Source organism: Empidonax traillii, unplaced genomic scaffold, assembly GCF_003031625.1.
Source record: "Empidonax traillii isolate 1590-97213 ecotype Southwest subspecies unplaced genomic scaffold, ASM303162v1 scaffold1388:size117283, whole genome shotgun sequence".
NCBI classification, from domain to species: Eukaryota; Metazoa; Chordata; class Aves; order Passeriformes; family Tyrannidae; genus Empidonax; species Empidonax traillii.
The window spans coordinates 30977-56065 of record NW_020956581.1 but is presented as its reverse complement, the minus strand read 5'-3'; the positions used below and the strand labels follow the sequence as shown (position 1 = coordinate 56065).

Genomic DNA, 25089 nt, shown 5'->3' with positions numbered 1-25089 from the left:
AGAGTTTTAGAGCTCCCAAATAGGTCTCCACGCTGATTCAGTGATGAAATAACTATTCACATTAGCTGAGAGAGAGTTCAAACAATGCCACTGTATGAATCACCATCAACAGCAACGCCTGGCCAAGGGGTAATGCTGCGAGGAAATCATAGAAAGCAAAAGGGCCACGCTAGCAGGAGAAGCTCCCTGTTGCTGGATGGACTGTCCCACGTTTAGCTGTTCTGCTCACGTTTTGCCTGGGGGCAGCCTCCCCCCCCCCCCCGACCACTTTTGCACAGAATTCTCCACACAGGTTGACAAGTCGGCCCCCAGCGCAGGTCTCCAGGTTTGCATCTAAAAGCTTGTCCCTGCAAGCATGAAATCTGTTCTCTTTACTGACATCTGCCGCAGCTGTGACCCCCCCAGGGAGGAAGGACAGCCACAGCCCAGCGTGGCGCAGAGGGAGGGTGGGGAGAGCCGTGCACGAACCTCCTTGTCTCCTCCTGCCGCCGGCCGTGGTGTTGGCGTTGGCGCGGGCGGCGGGTTTGGCGTGGGCGGTGGTGCTGGTGGCGGTGGAGCTGGCTGGCAGGGCAGCACTGGCCGTGCTCTGCTCGCTGGCTCTGCCCTGGGCCGTGGTGCTGGCAGTGGTGGTCCTGGCACGGGTGCTGGCCGCGGGCTTGATGGTCGCGCTGAGCGTGGTGCTGAGGGTGCGGCTCAGGGTCGCGTTGGGTGCCGCGTACCTGCCGGGGCAAGAGCGGCTGAGACGGCTCTCCTTTTTGCGAGCAGAGAGGACGGGACAGAGAGAAACACTGGCAAGAACCCCCCCAAGGTCAGCAGTCTTTGCCAGCTCTTGGTTTGCCCACAACCAAGCGCTGAAAAGTGCTGCAGAGCACCGCTCGTCACTCAGGGCACAAGTCTATCTGTCCACCAACAATAACACGCACGTGAGAGGGTTCCAAGTGTTTCAAGGTCGGCTTGGACAGGGGCTTGGAGCAATCTGGTCTAGTGGAAGGTGTCCCTGCCCAGGGCAGGGGGATGGAACTCGATGAGCTTTCAGGTTCCTTCCAACCCAAACCGTTCTATGATTCAGCAGACGGATCTGTAACATGCCTAATTTCAAGGGGCTCAAAAACCTTCCAAAGCCAGCACAGCTCTGTGCCAGCAGGGAGTCTTGGTGACACAAGCCTTCACTTCTCTTCAGAAAGTACTAGGATGCATTCTGTGATGGATTCTATCTGTCAGATAACCCGGGGCAGCCCAGCCTCTGGAAATAGTGTGTTGAGCAGAAACCCCCAAATTAATTGTGATTTCTGGAGTTCCTGACCTGCACAGTCAAAGGAGCATATACGTCCTTCATACTTTTATACATATATAAACATGAAATTTAACCAAAAATTGAAAATGATACATATACTTGTCTACCCCTCTCTATCGGATATCTCTATTGCTCTTTGGACACAGCACTAAAGGAGCTATCAAAATTAACTGCAATATTATTAAAATTATATTAATTAAAGGATAATCCTGATTGTTGGTATTGGAGTTGCTTATTTGTTCTTTTTCCAAACAGGGACTGGGAAGTGAAGGCTCCTCTCCGAGACAAAGAGGGAGACAAAAAGCAACACTTTCCTGTCTGGCAGACAAACCAGTACTTACACTGCTTTCTGCCCAGTGTGCACAGGGTGCTGGCTCCTGGCTTGCTGGTCATTCTGGAGCCACTCACACTGCTTCCTTATCTCTGGAGACAGGTAGAAAGCAAAGTCACCTGGAGACAGAGAGAGTGAGACATTAAACACCGGTGTTGAGGATGATGGTTACCCACCAGCAATACAATACATGCGTTTCTTATTCATTTAAAAAAAAAAAAAAAAACAGCTTCTCTCTTCTTGCTTGCTATGGAATATCTCTTGATGTTTGGTGTGGCTGCTGCAGCACCCTGGACTGGGATATCTGTTATTCCAGTTAACAAACATCAGAGTCATAGCTACAAGATACCAGAGGGCTGTGTGTCTCAGTCTGTCATGTGTAAACAGATTTCTTGTAACAGGGCACTTCCAACCACACAGGTGGATGTTTTTTCAAGAGTTAGAAGTTTCCAGGACTGCTGTAAGCAGTTAATGGAAAAAGCAAACTGAGAAAACCTAAACATTTATTTCCAGATGTTTGCTTTCCATCTAGTGCAAGACATGCCTGAATCAGTGGTTTATCAGCCCACTAGTCTAATTTTCAGGAATTTTTGCTAAAACCAGCTTTCCCAGAGAAGGTCCGTTCCTTGTCCTTGCTAGCTGGCTGTGTTTAGGATCCCTGGCTGCTGGAGATCCAGCCTGGGGTCTCCAGCTCAGCTGAGATGCACATTTTCAAGGCACAGTCTGCACATCCCAAACACAGCAGCATTGTTTATCCCTGAGCAAAGAATCCTGCCCATCTGGTCCCTAAGTCTGCAGGCAGTAACTCCAGATCTCAGCCCGAGCCACCCAAGTGGCCACCTGCCAGACATGGTGTTTATGGTGAAATTGGGAAGAAGGATTCACTGGGTGTTCAAGGAGCTCCAAGGAAGTGCTGGCAGGCTGCAAAGGGCCAAGAGCCTCAGCAGGACCAGACCCTATGAGATACACTGCAGATGTGAGTGGCAAGCCACGCAGGATGAGGTCAGATCCCACAGGTGAGCCCATGGAGACCAAGTCAAAGCAGACAGAAGGACAAACTCTACTTGGTGAGCCCACATGGGATGGGATGGGGAGGACAAAGTGAACAAAACCTAGACATATTCAACTAGGCAAACCTATGAGCAGCCACAAATGGACCGAACAGCACAGAAGATACAAAAAGAGACCAATTTCAGTGGGCCCCACTGCTCAAAGAGCCACCCCCTCCCACCACCAACAGGCAGGTAGACCAGACCCGTGAGATTAACCCCTCTGAGTGGCCCCTTCCATAACACTCTGGCTGCAGGATGTTGGGACTTACTTTTGATAAAAGATGGCATCAGTCTGCCAAAGCGCAGTAAGGGCTCTTCATGGAGCTCTCCTGGTTTATCGACCAGCTTGAAGAACACGTCAGTCGGCTCACTAGCGAGGCCGTAGATATTCTTGGCATTCACCTTCCTGCCGATGCCCAGGACCACGAAGAAGTACCCTTTGCATTTTGCACTGGTCACGACCCTCTGCAGGTACTCGAGCTCTTGTTTATTCACCTTGCCCGTCATCATCAGAACGATGACTCTCAGATCCCGAGGGTTCGGTGCGCTTTCGAAAACGTGAGCTATGGTGTGTTCAATTGCGCTCCCCAGAGCCCTCGTGCCGTGCAGCTGGGTCATCTGGCTGTGGAGGTAGTTCATGATCTTCTCTTTGGACCCGTAATCTGTTAGCGAGAACTCGGTTTTCACTGGTGGGAAGCTCGAGTTGGCCTCGTGTTCGTACGGAGCTTGCTGGAGAACGGCCACCCTCGCGTGGTGCTGGGATGCCTTTGGCTCCGAGCTGATCTCCAGGTTACTGACGAGGTGGGAAATGTACTTCTTCATCTCGCTGAACTGCAGAGGGGTGGTGGACTCCGAGCTGTCCATGATGAAGGCTATGTCAGTGTCAACATCTGTCGGGGCTGCCCTTCTGTCTCTGAATCCAAGTCTCGGGGTAACAGCGCCGCAGATGGGATTGGGGTCACACACATCTAATAGGGAAGAAATGTAGCAGGTTTCACCTGAAGGAACTAAAACTCACCCTCTCTTTCCAGTGTAAAAATCTCTTGAACCATACTAAATACTATCAAGCCATGGCATTCACTGGTCCATTACTTGACACCAAATTCATTTCACACTACATTTAGTTATGCACTTAGAATTTTTACTTGCTCCTTTGTCCAAGGGGATCTCTGTCATAAATGGCAGAAGGCCATCTTTTGAGAGCATTCACCTACCAGTATTTGGGCTGGAAAAGTGGGAACCAGACTAAAAAGGAGCTTCTCTTTAGAAAGTGGAGAACCCCCAGTGGGCCTCGTTCACAATGCCAGTGTTTTTTGCTCAACTCAAGAACCCAAGTCTTCATCAACACAAGGGCTGACTCCCAGCTGGGCTTCCCTCCTGCACCCCTTACAGCTCAGTGCTGTGTGACCAGAAGGATTTATCACTGTCTAGAGGAGAAACTGGATGCCTTACCCAGACAAATGTGACAAGTCAGGAGCCTTAGGATAGTTTCATTCAGCTGACTGCCGCCGGTTGGAAGAACAATGGCGTGGCCGACCGCTGTGTTGTTGATCTGATCAGAAACAGAGAAACACAGTGTTAGCAATGCTGCCTTCTCTTGTTTTCAGCTCAGAGTAAGGGAAGGCAGTGCCCAACTCTGAGAGAGTCTCCGCTCAGCACAGCGGCCTTGGTGGATCCCACCTGGAGGAGCCTCAGGGCCCTGATGTGTGTTAGTGGGACTGGTTTAGAGTCATAAACTCCAAGAAAAGGATCAAGTGCTTGAACCAGTGCTCAGCGTGCTTGTCCGGGGCTTTTTTCTGGCTTTAAATCTCTGCACGTCCACTCTCCCTCTGCCAACAATGCCAATGTACTTCCAACCTTCCCACCCTTTGCCTTTTCTGCCAGACCTTCTCACTATGGAGATTCCTTCCTTCTGTTTTTATGGCACATCTGGCACCCTGGAGCCATGGCCTGGAGCACAAACGACTCATGATAACCCCAGCAGCGTCTCACAACACGTGCTGTGGTGACTGTGGAGTTAGGATTTCTCTCTCAAGGAGACACACTGGATGAGTTTGGCCAGCAGTGCTTTCTCAGCGCCGAGCACTCGAGAGGCCCGTGGGAGCCAACCCCTCGCTTGCCTGTAGGATCCAATGCCATCAGTCTCCCCTGCAAGCCACAAACCGAGGTCACGAGCAGGGAAGGAAACAAAGGGTGAGCGAGCCCAAACCTCCAGAGCTCTGCTGAGAACCGCGTCCTGCCTGCTGGTGAGGAACACGGGCACGACCCCGGCGTCGTAGAGCTTCAGCACGGCGTCGTTGAGCTGCGGGGAGGCTCTGGTGTCCCCGTTGCTGAAGAACACAGCCACCTTCCTCATGAGGAAGCCACTCCGGGCGCGCTTGAAGGTGTTCCTGGCCACGAAGGACATGGCAGTCTCCAGGCTGCGCGGCTTTGTGGTCAGGGTTGCCTGGAAGTTTTGGATCTGCTGGAGGAGGCTGGATTTCTTCCTGGCGTCGGCGAAGCGGATCTCGGTGGTGACCTCGCTGTTGTAGGTGACCAAAGCCACCCGGGCACCCCGAGGGCAGTTGCTCTCAGCGATGGTCAAGTTGTTGACGACCCTGAGCACGGTTTGCTTCATCCTGTTAAAAACTTCCCTGCCCACGCCCGAGGAGGTGTCGATGGCGAAGGCGAGCTCGGTAGGGAACACGGGGCACTCCTTGGGACCTGCCGGGGATGTGCGGTGGGAACAAATTAAGTTTCAGACACCTGCCAGGGTGCAGGGACCGCGTCCACAGCAGGGGTAAATCACCCACACCATGCATGTGGGGAGGGAAACAATTCTGGCACACGGTCACCCCGGGGTTTAAAGGGCCGAATGTGACTTACCGTAGCAGCAAGCTGTGGAGAGAAAAAAGCAGCGTGGTCAGTGCCAGTCACGTAACATGATGGGCAAAGAAGGGTAGAGAAAGGGACTCGGCAGAGCACTGGTGTACTCACGGCATTTGTCCTTGATGTTCCGCACAAGGGCACATTGCTTCAGGAAAAAGAGGGGAGAAAGGAGATATGTCACACAGCCAGCCAAAGAGGACTTCAGAACAAGAGAGAAATCGTGCCACACTTACATCTCTGGATTCTCCTTTGTCGCCCTTAAGTCCCTGTTTAAAACAAACAAACAAACAAATCAATCAATAAATAAATTGGGAGCAATGTGTATTTTCAGGGTGCCACATGAACGCTGTCAGAACTATTATTTAACCACACGTTATGCAGAAGTCAAGGGAAAACCTGTCTGTTTTCATCTGCGTTTCCAGCACAGGGGGAAGTGCTTTCCCACGTGGGGACTAAACACAGCTGAGACCAAACCCAAAATGGGGGTTTGAACTAGATGATCTTTAAGGTCCTTCACAACCCAGACCATTTGATGACTCTTTGCTTCTATAATTAACGATGCTCTAAGTTCAAGTCACCTTGGCCTCTTTAGGATGCTCTGTGCTAGCCAGGTTTGGTCATGGACCACATTCTGTGTGGGGTGATAAATGATAAGGAGCTGATAATATCCCAAAAGGAATTTTAAGGGGCATATTGCCATGGGGAAATCCTAGTGCCTGGTTAGAGTGTGCCTCTTGAATTTTTCCTTCAGTTGGAGGACGGGTAAATATTTTATCAGTGATAAACAGCCAGTTAGAGATTTAGAGACATATCCAAGACAAATAAAGAGGGATTTGCCCAACTTGAAATCAGCAGGAGGTGGTGATGGGCTTATTTTTCAATCCCTGGCACCAGCAGGGACCACCACATTCCTCAGTCAGGGTTCTCTCCAGGGGTGAAGTCAGAGGCTCCACCAGCAATGCTGATGCCAGCTGAAGGAACACTCACCGATGGTCCAGGATATCCAATCTCTCCTTTCTGACCAGGTGCCCCAGGTTCTCCTGCGTCTCCCTAGAGACAGAGAGAAGTTCTACCTGTGAACATCTTCAGAGGAATGCCAGGAGCACTTGGGGGAAAAGATGTGTACATCTTTTCAGGGCATTCAGGCAGAAGGGAAAAGTTGTGCCACGATCCGACTTACCCTGCGGCCTCTGTTTCCTTTTGGGCCGGGGCCTCCAGCAACACCGCGGTCACCAGGTCCACCCTGGTTGGGGAAAAGCACAAATTATAGCTCTTGATCTGCAGGATCATGGCTACATTCCTTGGAAAAGGAATGCACAGCTCAGGGGCTGCACCCTACCTTGGGCCCCGGGTAGCCTACGAAGCCGCGTTCTCCCTGAAACGACAGAAAGGTTTATTTGAATGTGTTTTAGAAAATGCCCTCCTCCATCTGCACTGGAGACCTTGGCAACTTCCCTGTCTTTGTTAAGGAGGTGGGCAGGCTGAGCATACACCTACCTTCCTGCCTTTAGGACCTGGGCCCCCAATTCCATCTCGTCCGTCATCGCCCTAAAATCGGAAAGCCGAAGTTGTTAATATGAGTCATATGTAAATAGCTGAAAACCCCACATGTCCAGCAGCATCAACAGAAAGAACCCACTGAAGCCACAGGCCTTTGAGAAGCTCTGAAAGGTTCCCCAAACTTCTTTAAGTGTCCCCAAAGGTGTGAGGGCGTGGCCACACTTACCATCTCCCCTCGTGGGCCCGGCTGCCCATTCGGCCCTTTGGGTCCAGGGTTTCCAGGCTCACCCTGCAAACAGGAGCACCTGTTAAAGCACGTGCTGGAACTCCAGGCAGCTCTGAGCCTTTCCCACCCCCCATCAGCACTGGTTTCTGTACCCAAACCAGTCTGCAGCGGTCCTTGTGGCAGAAAGGCACGGCTGGACCTACACAGCCAGCAATTCTGGAAAATTCTTGCTCTTTAGTGGGGCCTTTAGTGATTTCAGGAAAGATAAAAGTCATATGGAGGGTCTGGAGAGATCCAGCACAACCACCTTCCCACCTGGGCATCCTCTGAGAATCTGCCCAGTTCCTTAATTACTTTTGCCCCTCTGTTCAATGAAACAGGAGCCTAATGAGACAAGCAGAGCGCTGACCTTGCTTCACTCCACGCTGTACAAGCCCGAGAGGTTCATCTCATGTATTTTTTTAAGCTCATGCAAAATCAAGAAGCTGTTTTGGTTGCTGATGCCAAGTGCTCAGGGAGACATACCTTCTGCCCCAGGGGGCCGATCCTGCCACGCTCTCCTGGGGTTCCTGGGGGTCCACCACCAGCCTGGAATGGAAATAGGGAGAGGCATGCCGTCAAGAAAACTTGGGTGCCAGAACCCAGGGGTTGGGGTGACCACAGAAAATCATGTACTGACTAGTAGGGCTGGTGGTGCCTCTCAAAACACCTTAGGAAATTTAGAAGTCCAGTTCATGAAGAGCTGGACATCCAGCTCATATCAATAAAAATTTCAGCAGCGCCCTCACATTGTCCTTAGAGACCCCCCACCATGGGAAAGCAGGAGGGGAAAAAAATCATGCTGGTGATGGGGAAATGAAAGATTGTCTGGTTTTATGTCCATGCAGTAGGAGAGAGAAATAAATATATGGGGGGCCCCCCAGCAAGCATGTGAGATGGTCATACTCTGGCTTCAGAGGTTGAAAGGTCACAGAAGATGCCCTGCCAGTCACTCAGGGGTGCTCTTTAACTAAAATGGCAAACCATAACAGGCCAAACGCTGAAGTCCTGACCCCTCTGAGGTTGCTTTTAACTTTTTTTCTTCCATAACTCTTGATCAAGAAATCTTTAGCGTAAGCTGAGAGGAGCATCATGCTGGAAGAGTGTGTTATAAGAGAGTGGAGCAGAGCTGGAGCCCTAGGGAACGGAAACACACATTGGCTGAATCTTGTTAGTTCAACAAGGATATTGTTGGGTCAGTGCCCGAGAAGCAGCAGAAGGTTTACCCTGGGTCCAGGAACACCCTGCTCTCCTCTTATGCCTGGTGTGCCAAGCTGGCCAGGTGGGCCCTGCATGGAGAGAAAAGAGAGACTGTCAACACATACAGGCAGAAACACACCAAGTCCCCAAGGAAAGCAAACGCTGCAGCCCCTGAGAGGTGTTCCACAAACTCATCACACTTTGGGTGGTGTGAGCGCACCAGGCTCGATGCCCCAGGGCAGCACAGCCAGGCCACAGCGTACCCAAAAACACCCAAATCCTGACAGTCCCCCCATGCTGATGAGACCCTTTGGGTAAGGGGTTGTGAGGAAACGACACAGCAGCCCCAGGAGGCAGGACATTTGCTCTGCTGCAGGCTCACTGACCTGGGGCCCTCGCATGCCTTGTTCTCCAGCCGGCCCCGCCTGACCCGGAGCGCCCTTGGTGCCCTGCAAGCACAGAACAGAACAGTGCAGGATGGATTTTTTAAATTTTTTTTATTTTTTTTTGGAGGGGGGAGGGGTTGTTGTTTGTTTTTTTTTTTTTTTTCTTGGTTTGGCTCTTTCTTCAGGATATAGTTCTAGCAGAGAATAAGCACAGCATGGGCGGGGTAATCTGACCCCTACAATCAATGGGCATCAAGCCCCTTTATGCTTTGGCCCTGTCACACTGCTCCAGCAGCACGTGCAGACAAAGCATCTGGCCAGGGAATGCTGCACAGGACAGGCAGCCCCAGCACGGCTGGTTCTGCACCCAGTCCAGCTCGAAGCATGCAGGGAGATGAGCCTGAGTAGGAGGAGCAGGGAAATCTGGAGGAGAGAGCAGGTGAGAGGAACAGGCCCATCTCCTGGCACATGTCTTTGGGTGCTGGGGCTGGCTGGCCCATGGTGTGGCAGGAGCTTGAAGTGCTGTCCCCATCACCACTTACCTTAACCCCTATCTGTCCCCTTCGTCCTGTCATACCCTGGAACGGAGAAACAACGAGGTTTGTTACTGGACTATGTAACCACGTGATTCTCTATGGCTTTTACGTCCATGTATCTACGCTGCTCAGAGTCCAAAATTAAATTGGAGTTGTTTAAACCACTGGGGAGAGAGGGAAAGAGAAATCCTCATGGCCAGCTGTCTCTAATCAACCTTTGGCATGTTTTCTCCCTCCTCACACCCCCCAGTACTCCACCACGTAGGTGTGTTGCTCCCTCACGTTCGCAGGAGTGTGTCACCATCCCTGGGATGGGAGCAGGGAAGGCATGCATCTCCAGATGTTCCAGCCACACCAGCTCCAGTTTGGCTTTCTGCCTTTTCAAAACCAGCAGCCAAATGGCAGATGCATATCACAGCATCATGGAATGGTTTGGGTTGGAAGGGACCTTCAGGACCCTAATTCCAACCCCCCCTGCCATGTTGCTCCAAGCCCTGTCCAGCCTGGCCTTATATATAAATCAGGTGCAGCTCCACTGATCTGAGCACTGAGTTATTTGCATGGGAATAAATTCAGGGTCAGACCTTTAAAGTCTCTTCAACGAGCAAGGAAGCCCTCAGGCTTTTCCTTTTTGAGCTTGGGTGGGTTTGGTTTTTTGTTTGTTTGTGGGTTTTTTTGTTTGTTTTTGTTTGTTTGTTTGCTTGTTTTGTTGGTTTTTGAGGTTGCATTCCTGATGGTTGTGAAACAAAACACATGGGAAGGCAGGAGGGAAAAAGTTCTTGTCCATCTAAGCTTGGCCCCCTGCTGACTGGGGTCTGGCAGCTCACCTTCCTCCCGACTCCACCGTCCTGGCCCTTGAGCCCTGGCAGTCCTGGTTCTCCCTAAGGGAAAAACACAAGTCAAGTGAGAGCCCTGAGCTGAGCAGGCACTGGGAAAATAGGTTCAGTTCTCAAAAGCTGGATCCCTTCGTGTTCTCACACAAGGTACTTAATAGTCCTGCACTGGTGGGAATCCTTCTATCAAGTCACAGAGATTTTCCATCAAGTTTCTGAGCCAGCACAATTTGACATCCCCAATCTTTGGGAAATGCCCTCTGACATTTTAAGGTGCATTTTTATTCTGAGCTGATTTGAAAACAGATGGGGTTTGAAATTTTCCAAAGAGAGTGTGGGGTTCACACGCCACCCCCCCCCCAAGGTTTAAGGTGAATCAGGAGGTTCAGATTTGGTATCATCTAAACAGTTCTCTGTCCCTGTATATGACCCACAAGAACGTGTGAAGTTAATTTCCATACACAAAGTTGTTTTCAGTGAAAATATCAAAAAAGACGTTGTAAAATAACAATTTTTTTTTTTTTTTAAAGGCACTTTTTACACAAAAAATCTTCTAAATTGACATCTTCACAGAGAAAGTTTTAGTTCAAATGAGTAATATTTTCCAGAAATGTTCTGGAAACATCTTCTGGAAAAAAACCCATTACATCTGACAAGGCACGATGAGTTTAAGAAACCTGCACCTTTTTGGCAGTACCCTTTTTCCTTACTTTTTCTGTCCCGCCCTATTGTAAAAACCAAACAACAACACAAGACAACAAAGAAATTTTACCATTGGTCCAATTTCACCCTTTTGGCCTCTGGAGCCCCGTTGAGTGTTATCAGCTCCTGAATCTCCCTGAAAGCAACAGAGCAATGAGAAACATCTGTGTAAGCGGGACATGAAAATCAGGCATCATAAATTGATCTGCTAGAGCTCAGAACCAACTTTTCTTTTTTTTTCCTTTTTGACTGAAATAGATGAAGCATTATTGCTGTTTTCAGGCAGACACAGCTTTTCAAGGGAGAGATAACAACACTGAAGAAGGGGAGGAAGGGGGATTTAATACAGTGAAACAGTGATTGGCAGGTGGGTATCAAGAGGCATGTGGTGCCCACGTGTCCCCTCCCAGCTCCTGCTCTGTCACTGGACCTGCCACTGTCCAGCACCATTTAATCAGCCTGTGCTGATGACCCCCAGGAGCAGGGGGAAGGGGGTGTCAAACCAAGCAGATGCCTCAGCAGTATTTACCGGATCTCCACGGAGCCCACGGTCACCTCGCTCTCCTCGTTCGCCTTTAACTCCCTTATCACCCTGCAGGAAGACACAGAGGGTTGGGAGAGCAGCCCAACCTGGCCTGTCAAAAGCACCTCTACCCAGGCCCTCATCCCTCTACCCATCCCCTCTCCCCTGGCTCGAATCCACCTTGACACCACCCCTTAGCCCCACTGCAGGAGTGGTTAAAATCCTACCCTCCTTCCAGAGTATCCCTTCTCTCCAGAGGAGCCAGGCAAACCCTTGTCTCCCTAAAAAAAAGAGAAATATTTCAGCGTATTTGCCACCTCCAAGGTGCTCCTTAAACACGCCGCTGGGGCGTGTTGATCCAAAGAGCAAAGCCATTAAAATGACTGACCTCTTCCCCATCAATACCATCCAGGCCCATTTCTCCCAGTTCGCCCTGTGGAAGAGAGGCAAAGGGGAAATGCTGACTGAGGGAAAAGGGAACAGGGAGATCCCAGTGTGTCCGTACATTCACGCTCACCGCCGTGGCGGGAGGGAATCGCTCCCTACCTTCTCTCCTGGGAATCCACGAGAACCCTAAAGAGAGCAGAAAAGGGAGTTACTCCATTTTTGTCCAGTTCATTGCTGTGGAAAGTGGTGGAGAAGGAGGGCTGGACTTGGTGGCAGACCCAGAGCCAGGATCAGGGCAAAACTTTGCCTATTTCCTCTTATGCCAACATTTCTTCAGCTGCCTCCTCAAGGCTTGTGCCAAGATACAATATGTGGATCGTGGGGTTAATCCAGCTTATCCAATAAAACAGCTCATTCCTTAGCCACAACTCTTTCTCCACTCCTGACTTTTTTTTCTCCCTGCACCCCCTTTTTTATTAATCAGTCCTGGTGCCTTCGACAAGGCTGGAGAGACTTTTTTAAAGAGACTCAGTTAGCTGCACCTAATGGGCTTGGTTCATGCACTCCTTTTCTCCCTGACAGAGGATCCTGGGGTCAGAGCAAATGGCAGGAAACATCCCCTTAGTTTCACTGAATATTTCCCAGAAATATTATATGTTTCCCCACCTTTTCTGGCTGCTGTCCTGAGCCATTAGCTCAAGGTTCCTCTTTAAAGCTGCAGCCATGGCTCACTCGTCTCCCTGCTCCCCAACAGCAGATTTCCATCCACACACTGTCCCAGCTCTGAGCCACTCTGGGGTGTTGTGAAGAGATCCACCTCTTCCCAAATCTTTCCCCCAGAGCCAGACTGCAGAAAACAGATCAGCCTTGTCTGTGGATTGAGCCTGGGTGTCTCTGGGTTTCCCTTTCGCTCTTCACAGCAACGCTAAAGTTGCTGTGCTGAAAGCCTTGGTGCTTGGCCAGGCGGTCACCACCACTGGAGTGGACGTGGCAGCTGTTGTGTCACCTTCTAAAGCAGCAGGAGCTGCCTTTGGTGGACTCCCACCCACTGGGCTCTGGGTCTGCTCCGTGCAGGCTGGTGCCACACGTACCTTTGTTCCTCTGTGCCCGGGGCATCCCTGGAAACCCTGTGTCCCGTTCACACCCGGGGGTCCACGCTCACCCTGTCGCATGGAGGGGAAAAAAGCAACGGTCAGGGTTTGCCTGCTAAGCGTGTTTCTGTGCCTAACTGCTACAAGAGGCACAGGAGTAAATGGAACATCAGGTTTTGCCTGATCACCCCACCATCTCCTGCCTGCAGCATCCCTCGCGTAGAGACCAACTGCAAGCCCTTATTTATCACTTATTTAACACCCTTCCCAAACCCTCAGCTATGAAAGAGCTTTATAAAACTTCTCTTTCAAAGATGAAATGACGAGGTGAAACCCCCAGAGCTCTGCAGAGGCATCTAATCCCACCCTGACCTCTGAGCCCCAGGAAAACACCGCACTGCAGGCAGTGTCTCACTGCAGCGCTTGGCCCCGGTCTGTAAAACTGGCCTCGGCTTCCCCTCCCGGGAGGGATGTTTATTGCAGGGGTGACGTGGGATTCACGGAGAGTTTGGATGAAGCAGTGCTAAGTGAGAAGTCATGGGACTCGTGTTGTCTGCCACGTGACGGAAACATCCCTCTTGGTTCCATCCTTGGACTTGCTCAAATCTTTCAGCTGCAGGAAAGCTCTGGCAGAGCTCTGCAGCTGCAGGATGAAGCTGGGGGTTTTATTTGCCTTGCAGGAACAGCACAGGCCTGGGTCACATCGAGTAATGGGAGTTCTTCCCCCGTCATGCCTCTCCAGCTCTCAGGAAGCTCCTGACTGACTTTATCCCAGGAGCAGCTGGGACCTGAGATGCTGTTCAGCCTGTTGGGAGGGGGCACCTCAAAGTTCTGCTTTCTGTCTCTTCTAACCCACACCCACATCCCCAGCAGAAAATATTTAGTGGAAAAGCCTCTAAATGCTTTGCTGTTGTGAGGTCTCTGCCTCAGCAGGGGCAAGCACTCACCGGTCCTCCTTCATCACCAGGATAGCCCGCATATCCAAGGTCACCCGTGACACCCTGGAAGACAACAGAGAGAATTAGGCATTTCTTTCAGAGTTCTGTGATTGATATTCAAGATTTCCCTGGATTTGCACAAAGCAGCCGCTTGGTCACCGGTGTAAACAAGTTAATGAGAGAAGCCATCTCCTTTTAACGTCCCTAAATTGTTTCACAAGATGCTTCACCTCCTCCTTTCAGCCACTCATCCCTGCCCCCCTTGGATGTTTTACAACACAGAGGCTGTGGGGAAAGGGAAGAAGAACAGCTCTCAGCCCCCAGTGCATGGACCAGAGTCAGTTTTAAAATGAGGGGAATAAGTGGAGATGATCCCCCCATTAACATCACCCACTACCAACGGGCATCTCGCCCACCCATCACCACCGGGGTCCCTTGCACGGGGACCCTTTGTCCCCAGATGAAGTGACCTACCTTTGGTCCTATGGGGCCTGGCACACCTCTGTCCCCTCTCTGTCCTGAGCACTTGCAGGGGACCTTGCAGCACGTCCTCTCTGCGATGTTGTCCTGCAGCAAACAGCACAGGACACAACAGGAAGGTGTAAGAAACTCGGCAGAGCCCCAGCGCTGTAACTCCTGCCAGGCTGTGGAACTGCTCCTGTGACGAACATCACATCGACCCAGCGGCACTTTGGGGTCCCTCTGCCTCGAAACACCCCCAAACAGCAAGAGGAGGAGGAGCTGTGTGTTGGCAAGACTGGTCAGGTTACGTGGTTAGGAAGCAGAAGCTAACACTGTATTTTGGACATCAGAGGGAAGGGTTTAAATGGGAGCTGCGTGGGGCAGAATTCCTAGAGTGCATCTAGTAGGAGATCAGTCCCCAGAGCAGAGCCTGTCACTGAAGAGAGAAATCTCATCTCCAAAGAAACCAACCCAGGATGTGGAATAGGCCACGAGACAGTTGTGGCAGTGAGCAGCTCACCAGCAACACGCAGGCTGAGAACGATTTGTGAATGCATAGTAAAAGGGGGAAAAAAAAAATTAAAAAGAAAGATATGGGCTCAGAGAAATTGCAGCTGGTTTTTGCATCATCCAGCAGAAAGAAAGAAAGAAAAGAAAAAAAAAATCACTTTCTTTGCCAAGTACATTGCTGGCTGCAAATGTTTCCTGCCAGCTTTGCACATTTACATTTTGGAAGGGTTTTCCCAGGCTGAATTACTTGGGGATGGGCTCAAGACTAGCTCTTATCCCAAAACCCAAGGTTCACTCCCAAGTGGCAGCACTTTGATGTGCGGAGAAGGGCTCAGCAAGATTACCACGGGGATCAGTGGCTAAGCCCAATCTTATTAAATCTACTGCAAAAGGAGCTCAATCATGATGGTAGCAGATGACAAATTGGGAGGAACTGGACATTCCAAGGTTGAGAGCAAATAACAAAACAGACTCAAGAGGGTCTGTGTATATGAGAGAGCAGTAATCTATGAAGAAAAAAGCATGGAGAGGGTTGGATTGAAAGGGACCTTAAAGGATTATTCCTTTGTCTGTCAAAAGCACATCTGAAACAGGCAGTGACTTACAGTTTATTTGCTTTTTCTGATTACATAAATATTAAGCAGAAACTAACTAAATAGAATTTTGGGGAAAGAAACTTAGAAAGCAGTGCTTCTGCAAGAAGCTGTGACACTGGCCAGGTATGACAGGGCACTACCATACGGTTAAAAACCCCAACAGTAGAAATACAGGCAGAGGGCGGATTTTTGGCATGGCAGCTTTTGATGGTGTCCTATCCCATCCCACTCGTCTGGAGGGGCAGGAGACCAGGCAGCACCATGATCTGCCCTTCCCTTTAATTGCTGTGGCATCTGTAAGAAGAGCTGACGTGAGGTGGGGAGGGGGGAAGGAGCAGAGCCAAGAGGGTGTAATCCAGTCGTGGTTCAGCCCTGCAGGAGATCCAGCCACGGGCTTTCCTCCAGCATTACAAGGCAGCGCTGCCTGTGCCAAGGTACTTACGAGCTGCTCTGCCAGCTCGAAATCCAGGTCCAGCAGATTAACCCTGAGAGGTCTGTTGTAGGTGAACCCACGGCCGAACTCCAGCTGCATCACTCTGTCAAAATTGCTCACTCGGTCCAGCCCCACGAAGATGAGAGCGCTGACACCTGAGAGAGGGGGGAGCAGAGGGGGCTTTGGGATGGGGCAAGGTGCTCTGCAGAGCCTGCACCCCCTCCCCTGTGACGACACATCCTCATCCACCTCTCTGATTGCAAAGGGAGCTCATTCGACTGAGAACAGGCACATTCAGTGCAAGATACCCCCGTGCTTAGGTGGCAGCAGGCAGCTAAGTACCACAGGAAAGCAGTGAAGAACAGCCAGTGCCTGCAGAACTCGTGAAACCCTTACTCCTTACTGCCAAAAGCCAGTGGATTCATGAGAAATGGGGGTAAAATGGGCCACATGTTAACATGGACTGTAATCACTGCTTTGAAGAGTAAAAGGTTTACCTTCTGCATGCAAAGTAGACGAAGCAGTCTCCAGCTGATCTATCGGGGCGTCTGCACCATCAGTAAAATGGATTATGACCTGGGAGAGAAGAAATAAGTTTATGTCACAAAGTTTCAGAAACACGATCAAAGTGCAAGCTGAAGGGCCTTTTTTTTCCAGGGGACGCTTCATCTGAGACGAGGTGGGGGAACCGCTGCGCCTTTTCCAGGCCATTTTTTTTTTTTTTCCAGGTGTTTCTCTGCCAGGTTCCTGCATATTGCCTCCTGCAGGTGTGCCTGTTGCTAGAGCATGGTCAGGGAAATGCCTGGAGAGCAATAGTTTGCAGCCAAGCAGTGGCTGTGGGCACTGGCTGCAGCGATGCTCAGTCAGCTGTCAGGACAAGGACCCTGACAATGAAGTGAAGAGTGCAGGAAACAGGCAGGGGTTTAAGTGACCAAATTTATGGTGAGTAAATCTACTGATTTACTGAATAATTTAAAAAAAAAAACACATTATGAGTTTAAAGTTGCCTTTTTTTTTTTTTTTTTTTTTTATGAGTTTTAAAGTTGCTTCCCTGGCCAGCAACCCCCGCGGTGGCCGTGGATCTGACCCACCTTGGCGCTGCCGGCGGGCGAGGACCGGAACTTGCTGAGGTAGGAGCTCAGCGTGTCGGCCGTGAGCACGTAGGGCCCGCGGCCGCGCATGTCCCGGAACCTCTCGAACAGCTCGGGCTGGTACTCGGAGAAGTCCAGGCCCTCCACGGGCCCTCCCCGCGCCTGGGCCATGACGGCCACCCTGACGTTGGGGGCCTGGTTGCCAGTGCAGCTGATCCTCTGCATCTGCGTTATCCTGTTCAGCACCGACTCGACCCGCGACTCCAGACCCCGCTGGGAGTTGAATATGTTCTGGCCGGGCCCAACGTCCGTGACATCGAAGCCAATTATCACATCCAGGTCACAATCTGAAAGGGAAATGCAGAGAGAGAGAGAGAGAGAGAGAGAGAGAGAGAGAGAGAGAGAGAGAGAAGAGCATCATTGAGCAACATGATGATTGTTTTTCAAGTAATGGCTTTTTTTGGTTACTCTTTAAGTCACTGGTGACATGAAGACATTCTGCACCGAGAACTGCCACCACTTGATACACAAGTGCCTTCTATTTCCTTTCATCATAGCAATGACAACCTGGAAAAATTTGCACGTTCTTAGTTTTAACTTTTTTCCTTCTTTTTCTTTTTTCTTTTCTTTTTTCATTGGGAGGAGCTGCCTAAAACAATTTTCATTTTCACCAGGTAGCCAAGACTGCTCCTTTTTTTCCACGGCATGAAAACCTGTCAGTACTTGCACAGTGTACCTATACCCTTTGCCCATGCTTGAAGTGACAGTCCTACAGCCTCAGGGATGCAGAGGGAGGTGGCAACGAGGTAACTGATCCCAAATCCCTGAAAGGTGTAGCTAGGATTTGCACAGGATAGCTGGGAATTAGGAAAGAAACAGGATTTGAAGATGCTCAGCCCAAGCTCACAAGGTGATGCCCAGTCTGCCTTTCTGCTGGAATATTTAGAGTGGGCGTGGAACCACCCTGCAGCCATCAAGGTGACTGTTGGTCTGGAGCATGGGGAAATCAGGCTGCTTCCCACTGACAGAGGGCAGGGTCAGATGGGACACTGGGAAGAAATTTTTCCTGGTGAGGCACTGGCACAGTTTGCCCCATTCCTGCAACTGTTCAAGGCCAGGTTGGATGAAGCTTGGAGCAACCTGGTCTAGCAGAAGGTGTCCTATGGCAGGGAGGTTGGAACTATATGATCTTTGGGGCCCCCTTCCAACCCAAACCGTTCTAGAATTCTACGATTCTATGATTTCCAGCACACTCCGTATGCCCCAATGGCCAAGAAGTCCAATTAGCATGTAACAGACACCAAGGGCAAAACAAGGACCATCGCTTTTCATCTGGGCACTAAACAAGTTTGTCTGTTAAGATGATACTGCTATCATGTCCCTGCACATCTGGGGGAAAGGCGGTGAGACAGTCCAAAGGCAGCTAAATAAAGGAGCCTCTCCAAGACACTGATAGGAGGCCAGTGATTTGGTGCCTGACTGTCATATGTGAAGTGAATTCCACCACGATGGCACCTCTGTGGTGACGTTACACCACGTTACACACGTGAACAGCAGCACCAGGTTTGCAGCCCCCCCCCCACGCTCACGAAGGAGGAACGAGCCCATGCTGCACCTCAGGCAGGGTAAGTCCATCAAAACACCCTGGATACTTAAAGCCACCCTTGAGAACGACCTCAGCGCGTTCCAAAAGAACTGTGCTTACCTCTTGTCACCTCCGTTACTCCTGGGCACAGTTTCTCCTCCATAGCGGCTTCCAGCGTGACCAGGACCTGCTCGTTGAGCTCGGACAGCTCCTGGGCTGTGGACGCTCGGAAGCTCATGGCGCTCTCGCTGGCCAACATGCTGACTTCCTTCAGGTCGATGTTCCTCACGCCCACTGCGAACACCTTCACGCCTTTCTGCGTGATTTCCTGCGAGGCCCTGGGCCCGTCATCCACGGACTTGCCCCCCGTGACGATGAAGGCGATCTGGGGCACCCTCTGGTCGATCCTGCTGCCGGCCTCCTTCACAAAGTGCCTCTCCTGGATGTGCCTGATGGCAGCGCCAGTGTTCGCCACTCGCCCGCCTTTGTAGATGACTTTGTTGATCGCGTCTAAGATCTGAGGTTTGGTGGAGTAGTCCTTGAGGAAAAACTCGTCGGTGACATCTGAGTTGTACTGGGCCAGCCCCACCTGGATAGAGTCCCCATCCCTGTAAATGGCATCCACCACAGAGTAGACAAACTGAAGAACTTCTTGGAAGTTGTCTCTCCCCAGATTGATGGAGCCATCCAGCAAAAACACAATGTCAGCCTGCTTTTTACCTCCTGAAAAGAAACCACAAACGCAGTTGTTGACAATTGTTTGCAGCATCTATAATATTTAAGTGGCTCAGTGATTTGCGAAGCATCACTTTGCAAAGTGAAGTTTCTCCCTCTTTCCTACCATTTTAGTTTCATCAACCATTGGCAGGATTTTACATCCACACAAGAAGAAAGGTTTTGTGTAACACCTCATGCGGTTTCACTTGTTCTTGTGATAGACACCCTCACCTCCTTCCAGATTTAATTCCATTCTTTCCTATGCTTCAGCAAAATCTATATCAGTGTTCTTTTCATCCATGCAACTAAAGGGACGGGAATCAAAAGGTGTAACTAGGGAATCATTTTCACATTGTTCAGATACAATCTGTGCTCTGTTCAGGAAAGTCTACCCGAAGAATAGCAGCCTTACCAGGTAAGAATGGTCCAGGTATTTCTGTTGTAGGTATCGGAAGTTCTTCGAGAATGCTCTGTACCCTCTTTTCTAAAGTTGAGAGCCCTGTGAAGTCCTGTACCACCAGCACGCGCTCAGGGTCGCTGGTGATGATCTGCAGCTGGTCCCTGTCCACATTCCTGGCTCCAACACCCAGGGGTTTGATGTTCGTCGAGGTGATCATGTTGGCAGGTCTGTTCACGTCGTCCTGGGACCTGTCTCCGAGGATGACGACGAGGTGCTGGGGCACCCCATCTTCTATCCTGCTCCCCGCAGACTTGATGAAGTAGTTCTTCACCACGTAGTCCAGGGCTTTGCCAACGTTCAGGGGGGAGCCCCCTCTAAGCCTCAAACGGCGGATGGCTTGCAGGACGGCGTTTTTGGACTTGTGGGTCTTCAGGTAGAACTCATGGAAGACGTTGTTGCTGAACTGCACCACCGCAATCCGCACTTTGTTTGGCCCCACTTCCAGCTGCTGAACGATCCTGCTGATGAAATCCCGGATGTGAGCGAGCCCGTCAGGCCTGACGCTGTCGGAGCTGTCAATGAGGAAGACGATGTCCTTCTCCTCACCAGAGATATCTGCGGGGAAGCAAGAAGAGAGGAAATTACCAGCGTGCCGAGCCTTTGCTGGAGCTTTGCTGGAGGATTTCTGCGCTATCTGCTCTCGTGTGAGATAAAGCCACGTGGCACATCTTAGCCGGCTTTAGTCACGGTGTTCTGGGGGGCCTCTCCAAAAGGGCTTGTGTGCAGGTGGGCATGTGTGTGCCAACGGTCTGCCTGATGTTTGAAGCATGCCTCACTTAGAACCTCATCTGTTCTGTTCATTAATGCTCTTACCTGGATTTGTCAATGTTTCCATCTTTATGTCTGTTTCCTAGAGAGCTGCTAGACAGGAACAGACAACCGTACACATTGCAGAATCTGAACTGAAAACCTAAATAGGCAATGTATTGACTTGAAAATTATAAGTTATGATGTATTTTAGGGGGTTGGGTAGAATTTCCACCTATTTGAAAGTTTCCTTCCACGACTGTACACGTGCTGCACATTTGCTTTTATCTAAGGAAAACTTCAACTTAAGGGAAGTTTTTTTGGGGCAACATTTACTTGAGTAGCAACTCAGAGACCAGCCAGTCCTGACAGCACCTTACCTATGGGGGGCTGCACATCTCCCAGCAGCTGCCTGATCTGGTCCACCGTCAGGGTTTCAATGGGAGTCAGCAGCTTCTGGTCGAGGCTGGGCAGCTCCTGGAAGCTGGAGACTTGGAATACGTAATCGGGACTCAGGGAAATCTGCACCATCTCCTCGGTGTCCACGTTCTTCGCTACCATCATGGGTGCCACCCCCACCTGCTTGACCTGGAGCGACGGGGACTCGAAGTCGTCGTCGGACTTGCGGGAGGAGAGGATGATGAGGAACTGAGGGACGCCCTCCTCTATGCGGCTCCCCGAGGGCCGGGTGAAGATGGTCTTCGCCACGAACTCCAGGGCCTCCCCCAGGTTCACCTGCTGGCCGCCCTTCGACCGCAGCTGCCTCACGGCGCTCTGCACCTCGTCCTTGGTGGAGTGGGTGTTGAGCAGGAACTCCACGTGGGGGTGCTCGCTGAACTGCACCACCGAGATCCTGGTGGTGTCGATGCCCACGTCCAGGTTGCTCACTATGCTCCCGATGAGCTGGCGCACGAGGTAGAACTCCTGGGCGGCGTGGCGGGAGCCGTCGACCAAGAACACAACGTCCCTCTTCACGCCCGCTGCGGGAGAGAAGGTAGCGGTCAGAGGGGGCACCCAGCACTGCCCATGGAGAGCAGCTAAGCTCATCATCTACACCACTGCCTCTGGCCCTGGGGAGGATGCTCCTTGCCTCCTTGCCCGTGATTATCTCCTGGGAGCCCCAGCAGGCAGCACACCGAGACAGGACCAGTCTGCTAGGCACATCTCCCAGAGGGTGCAAGAACAGCAACTTCCAGAGCAAAGGAAGCAAGAGGGAGCAGGGGACACCTGGAAAAATAATTCCTTGTGGGACGCCCACCCAAGGAAACACGTCCTGGTGACAGTCCTTACTCAGGGCAGGTTGCTAGGCAGCCCGGGATGGTTTTACACTCAGAACCACCCCTCTTTCTTCGGGTTTGTCCTCTAGGAAAGTTTCTATCTTATTATTCTCTCAGCTTCTGCCTTTCCAGGATGGCTTTTTGGTTCCTAATTAGGTGTTTTCTGCAGTGGTAATTCGGGACAGAGCTCGAATTATTGCAGTACATCTCCCTGATAAATGGGGATGGAGGAAAGTGGTCTGGCTCAGAAGGGAAGGAACAGACAGAGAGCAGGACAGTGAACTGCTAAGGGACTGATCTGGGGTATTCTTCATCTCAGGCATGCACTGGCTATATTTCATTCCGAGTGAGACCAGAAATGGAAGATCTGATCCTTTTCCCGATGACCACTTCAAATTCCCCTTCCCCTGGTGAATGAGGGTGGCAAATATAAGAAAAATCAGCAAGTCTCACATTTAGCAGAGAGCTGACCTTGATTTACAGTAGTGTGATGGTGTTCCTGTTGCATCTAAATGATGCAATTTCCATTCCAGAAGGAACAGCATGGACTTAAAATCCATCCACTTAAAATAAGGTTAAGGAAATAGCATTCACTTCTTGGGTCTTCCGTGTGGATACAGCATGGACCACCTTGGGAGACTGGGCTTAAAGGTGGCTCAGCTTAACGACACAGCTCCTACCAACCCTGAGCAGTGCACCAACAGTGAGACCAAGATTGACCTGGGGTCTTAGCCGTGACCATCTCTGCTTTTCTCGGTTTGTGTTGCAACCATGATGTTACTAAACATCATATTTTGCCGCTGGCTCTCGGTGCAGACACAAACATCTTCTCACCTGGGCTGGGAGATGTAAAAACCAGGTCGGGGGCAAGCGACTCTATCTCTTTCTTGGTCAGCCGGATGACTCTGTTTGAGACGACCTGCTGCACCGAATCCAGCTGGCTGAAGTCGGGCACCGAGATCGCAAAATCCGGCAGGAAGGAAATGGTCTGCAGTTCTGTGAGGTCAGCGTTTCCAATCCCAATGCCGAAGGGCACCGTGCCACTCGTCTTCAGGACCACTGAGGGCCTCCTCACGTCGTCCTGGGAGCGGTCAGCAGTCAGCAGGATCAGGAACTGTGGGACGCCCTCCGCTATCCTGCTGCCGCTCGACACCGTGAACACATTCCTGATGAGATAGTCGAGGGCTGCCCCAGTGTTCAGAGGAGACCCTCCCATGACCTTCAGCTCCTGGATGGCACTGATGAGATCTGCTTTGTCCTCGTGGGTGTCCAGTAAGAACTCGGGCTGTATGATGTTGCTGTACTGCACGACAGCCACGCGGACCTTGTCCCGGCCGACGTCCAGGCTTTCCACGACTCTCTGGACAAACGTCTTCAGCAAGGGGAAGCCTCTTCTGACACCATCCGAGCCATCGATCAGAAACACCACATCCTTCTTCTCACCTCTCTCAACTACTGTTTGAGACAAGCAAGGGAAGGGGGGGAACAGGTGAGATGCTGTTTCGCAGCGGTTAATACTCTCCAAAGGAGCGCAAAAGCCCGGGGAGGGGAAAGCGAGGTGTCAGGACAAGTGGTTCAGCTCCTCTGCCATCGGATGCAATCCCTGGTGAAGAGGCAGATGGGTGGAAGCCACAGTGCAGCGGATGCCACGCCTTACCCACCGGGTCATAGAATCACAGATCCATAGGAAAGAGGATGTCAGGGTATTCCAGGTGCCATCTCCTACCTGAGGCTGGGAGAAGCCACCTGCTTCTTCCCAGGGAACTGGGAAGCTGGCACTGGCTTTGCAGTATGCAGGTGGAGTCTGGGGCATCAGGAATATTCTGCTCCCGGGAAACACTGAAAATGTCAGGATGAAATGGCATATTGCAGGGAGTGCTCACGGAGAGATGGTGAAGAGAGGGACAGAAGAGCTTTTCTGAGGTATCACTGAACTTAGAAACAAATACTTCTGCAAGTGCCCAGAATAAAAATAAGAAATTACTGAAAGGACATCCAGCTGAAAATGCTGAAATGATCTTCTAAAATGTTAGATACTGCAGGGGAGGGGGCTTGTTGTTTTTGTTTGTTTGGGTTTTTTTACTATTTTCAGGCAGGGAAAAAAAATAGTTAATTGTGACCAAACATTCTCTATTAAAAAAAAAAAAAAAAAAAAAAAGAAAAAAGGAAAAACCTCCAAGAACATGAATTGTCAAAGATCAGAGAATTGCTGACGGATTCTGTGACTGATCAGCAGAAAATTGAAAAGCTTTGGCTTAACCAAGCAGAAAACATCCCTGGCTCTCAAACACACCAACTGCTGGACAGCATTCCCAAAAGTCTCTTGGCAGGAACATGATCTGTCCCTCTGAAGAAAATCTTAAATATCTGCTTGTGAATGCTAGAAATCTAAAGACATAACAAGGGCAGTTGAATTCTTAATGCAGACTTCAGAAGAAATTTATTACTTTAGAGGACTGTTGGAAACCTGGTGGATTAAACCACAGGACCAGAACATTGACATAGGTGGGAAGAGGGAGCAGACATTGCCTGATGTGTCCCAATTTCATATACTTCCTCTAAAATACAAGAGCAGGGAAAAAGTCTTATTAAAAGTCTCTGGGTAGTGGATAAAGAAGAAAAAATTACGGATTTTCTAAGGAATTGCCTCTCTTTTAGCCAAGAACAAAAGGAAAAGTGGGTAGATGCAGCTATCAGTGAGCTAATAGCACAGTTGTCCATAGTACTTGGTGGTCCAAGGAATTTAAAATGATCTTGACATGACACAAATGGTTTGAAAAGGGAGGATGGAATTCAAGAGCACTAGTTGCACAAGTTTTTGTTGGGGCAGAAGCTGCACAAGTACGGGAAGGGTAATGAATCCACATGGAAAAGGTGGGGTAAGAGATAATCAGGGGATGCCACTGCTACACTCAGGTCATTTGGAGCAGACTGATGCTGGAGAGGATAGGGTGAAAATGCAGACGATGATCTACAAAGCCTACCAGTAAAGACTCATTTGAATGAGCTGGGCACAGAGCTGGTGACATGAGGACAGAGACGAGCACAGTACACAAAACATGGGAGCGAGTTGACATCTGCATCCTTCTGGAGTTGAAGGAGATGTAAAAGGCTTAGAGTGTCACTAAGGAGGCAGAAGTTGGACATTAAGGGAAAATGTTTACTGATACAGATCAAAGGGTTCGAACAGATTGATTATGGAGGCTGGGAAATCTCCACCAGAGGGTTTCCAGAACAGATTAGACCCATGCCAGCTGGTTCTGGACAAGAAGACCCTGTTGGGGACAAGGGCACGTAGCAGATGG

The 25089-nt window shown here is 50.5% G+C and overlaps 1 protein-coding gene across 1 annotated transcript in view; it reads right to left on the bottom strand.

Annotated features, from left to right (window-relative positions):
- COL6A3 (collagen type VI alpha 3 chain) overlaps positions 1–25089 on the bottom strand; it is a 48590-nt gene that overhangs the window by 7389 nt on the left and 16112 nt on the right. Inside the window, exons 7-39 of the mRNA XM_027906981.1 lie at positions 22619–23239; positions 20888–21487; positions 19713–20315; positions 18704–19306; positions 16999–17345; positions 16405–16483; positions 15917–16062; positions 14381–14473; positions 13916–13969; positions 12969–13040; positions 12037–12063; positions 11879–11923; positions 11718–11771; positions 11497–11559; positions 11038–11103; positions 10260–10313; positions 9439–9474; positions 8897–8959; positions 8537–8599; positions 7797–7859; positions 7272–7334; positions 7043–7093; positions 6885–6920; positions 6726–6788; positions 6533–6595; positions 5779–5811; positions 5654–5690; positions 5543–5554; positions 4887–5380; positions 4130–4229; positions 2947–3645; positions 1636–1744; positions 469–719 (exon numbers count right to left, since the gene is read on the bottom strand). Coding sequence (XP_027762782.1) covers positions 469–719; positions 1636–1744; positions 2947–3645; positions 4130–4229; positions 4887–5380; positions 5543–5554; positions 5654–5690; positions 5779–5811; positions 6533–6595; positions 6726–6788; positions 6885–6920; positions 7043–7093; positions 7272–7334; positions 7797–7859; positions 8537–8599; positions 8897–8959; positions 9439–9474; positions 10260–10313; positions 11038–11103; positions 11497–11559; positions 11718–11771; positions 11879–11923; positions 12037–12063; positions 12969–13040; positions 13916–13969; positions 14381–14473; positions 15917–16062; positions 16405–16483; positions 16999–17345; positions 18704–19306; positions 19713–20315; positions 20888–21487; positions 22619–23239 — 5763 coding nt within the window. The remainder of the gene's footprint in view (positions 1–468; positions 720–1635; positions 1745–2946; positions 3646–4129; positions 4230–4886; positions 5381–5542; positions 5555–5653; positions 5691–5778; positions 5812–6532; positions 6596–6725; positions 6789–6884; positions 6921–7042; positions 7094–7271; positions 7335–7796; positions 7860–8536; positions 8600–8896; positions 8960–9438; positions 9475–10259; positions 10314–11037; positions 11104–11496; positions 11560–11717; positions 11772–11878; positions 11924–12036; positions 12064–12968; positions 13041–13915; positions 13970–14380; positions 14474–15916; positions 16063–16404; positions 16484–16998; positions 17346–18703; positions 19307–19712; positions 20316–20887; positions 21488–22618; positions 23240–25089) is intronic.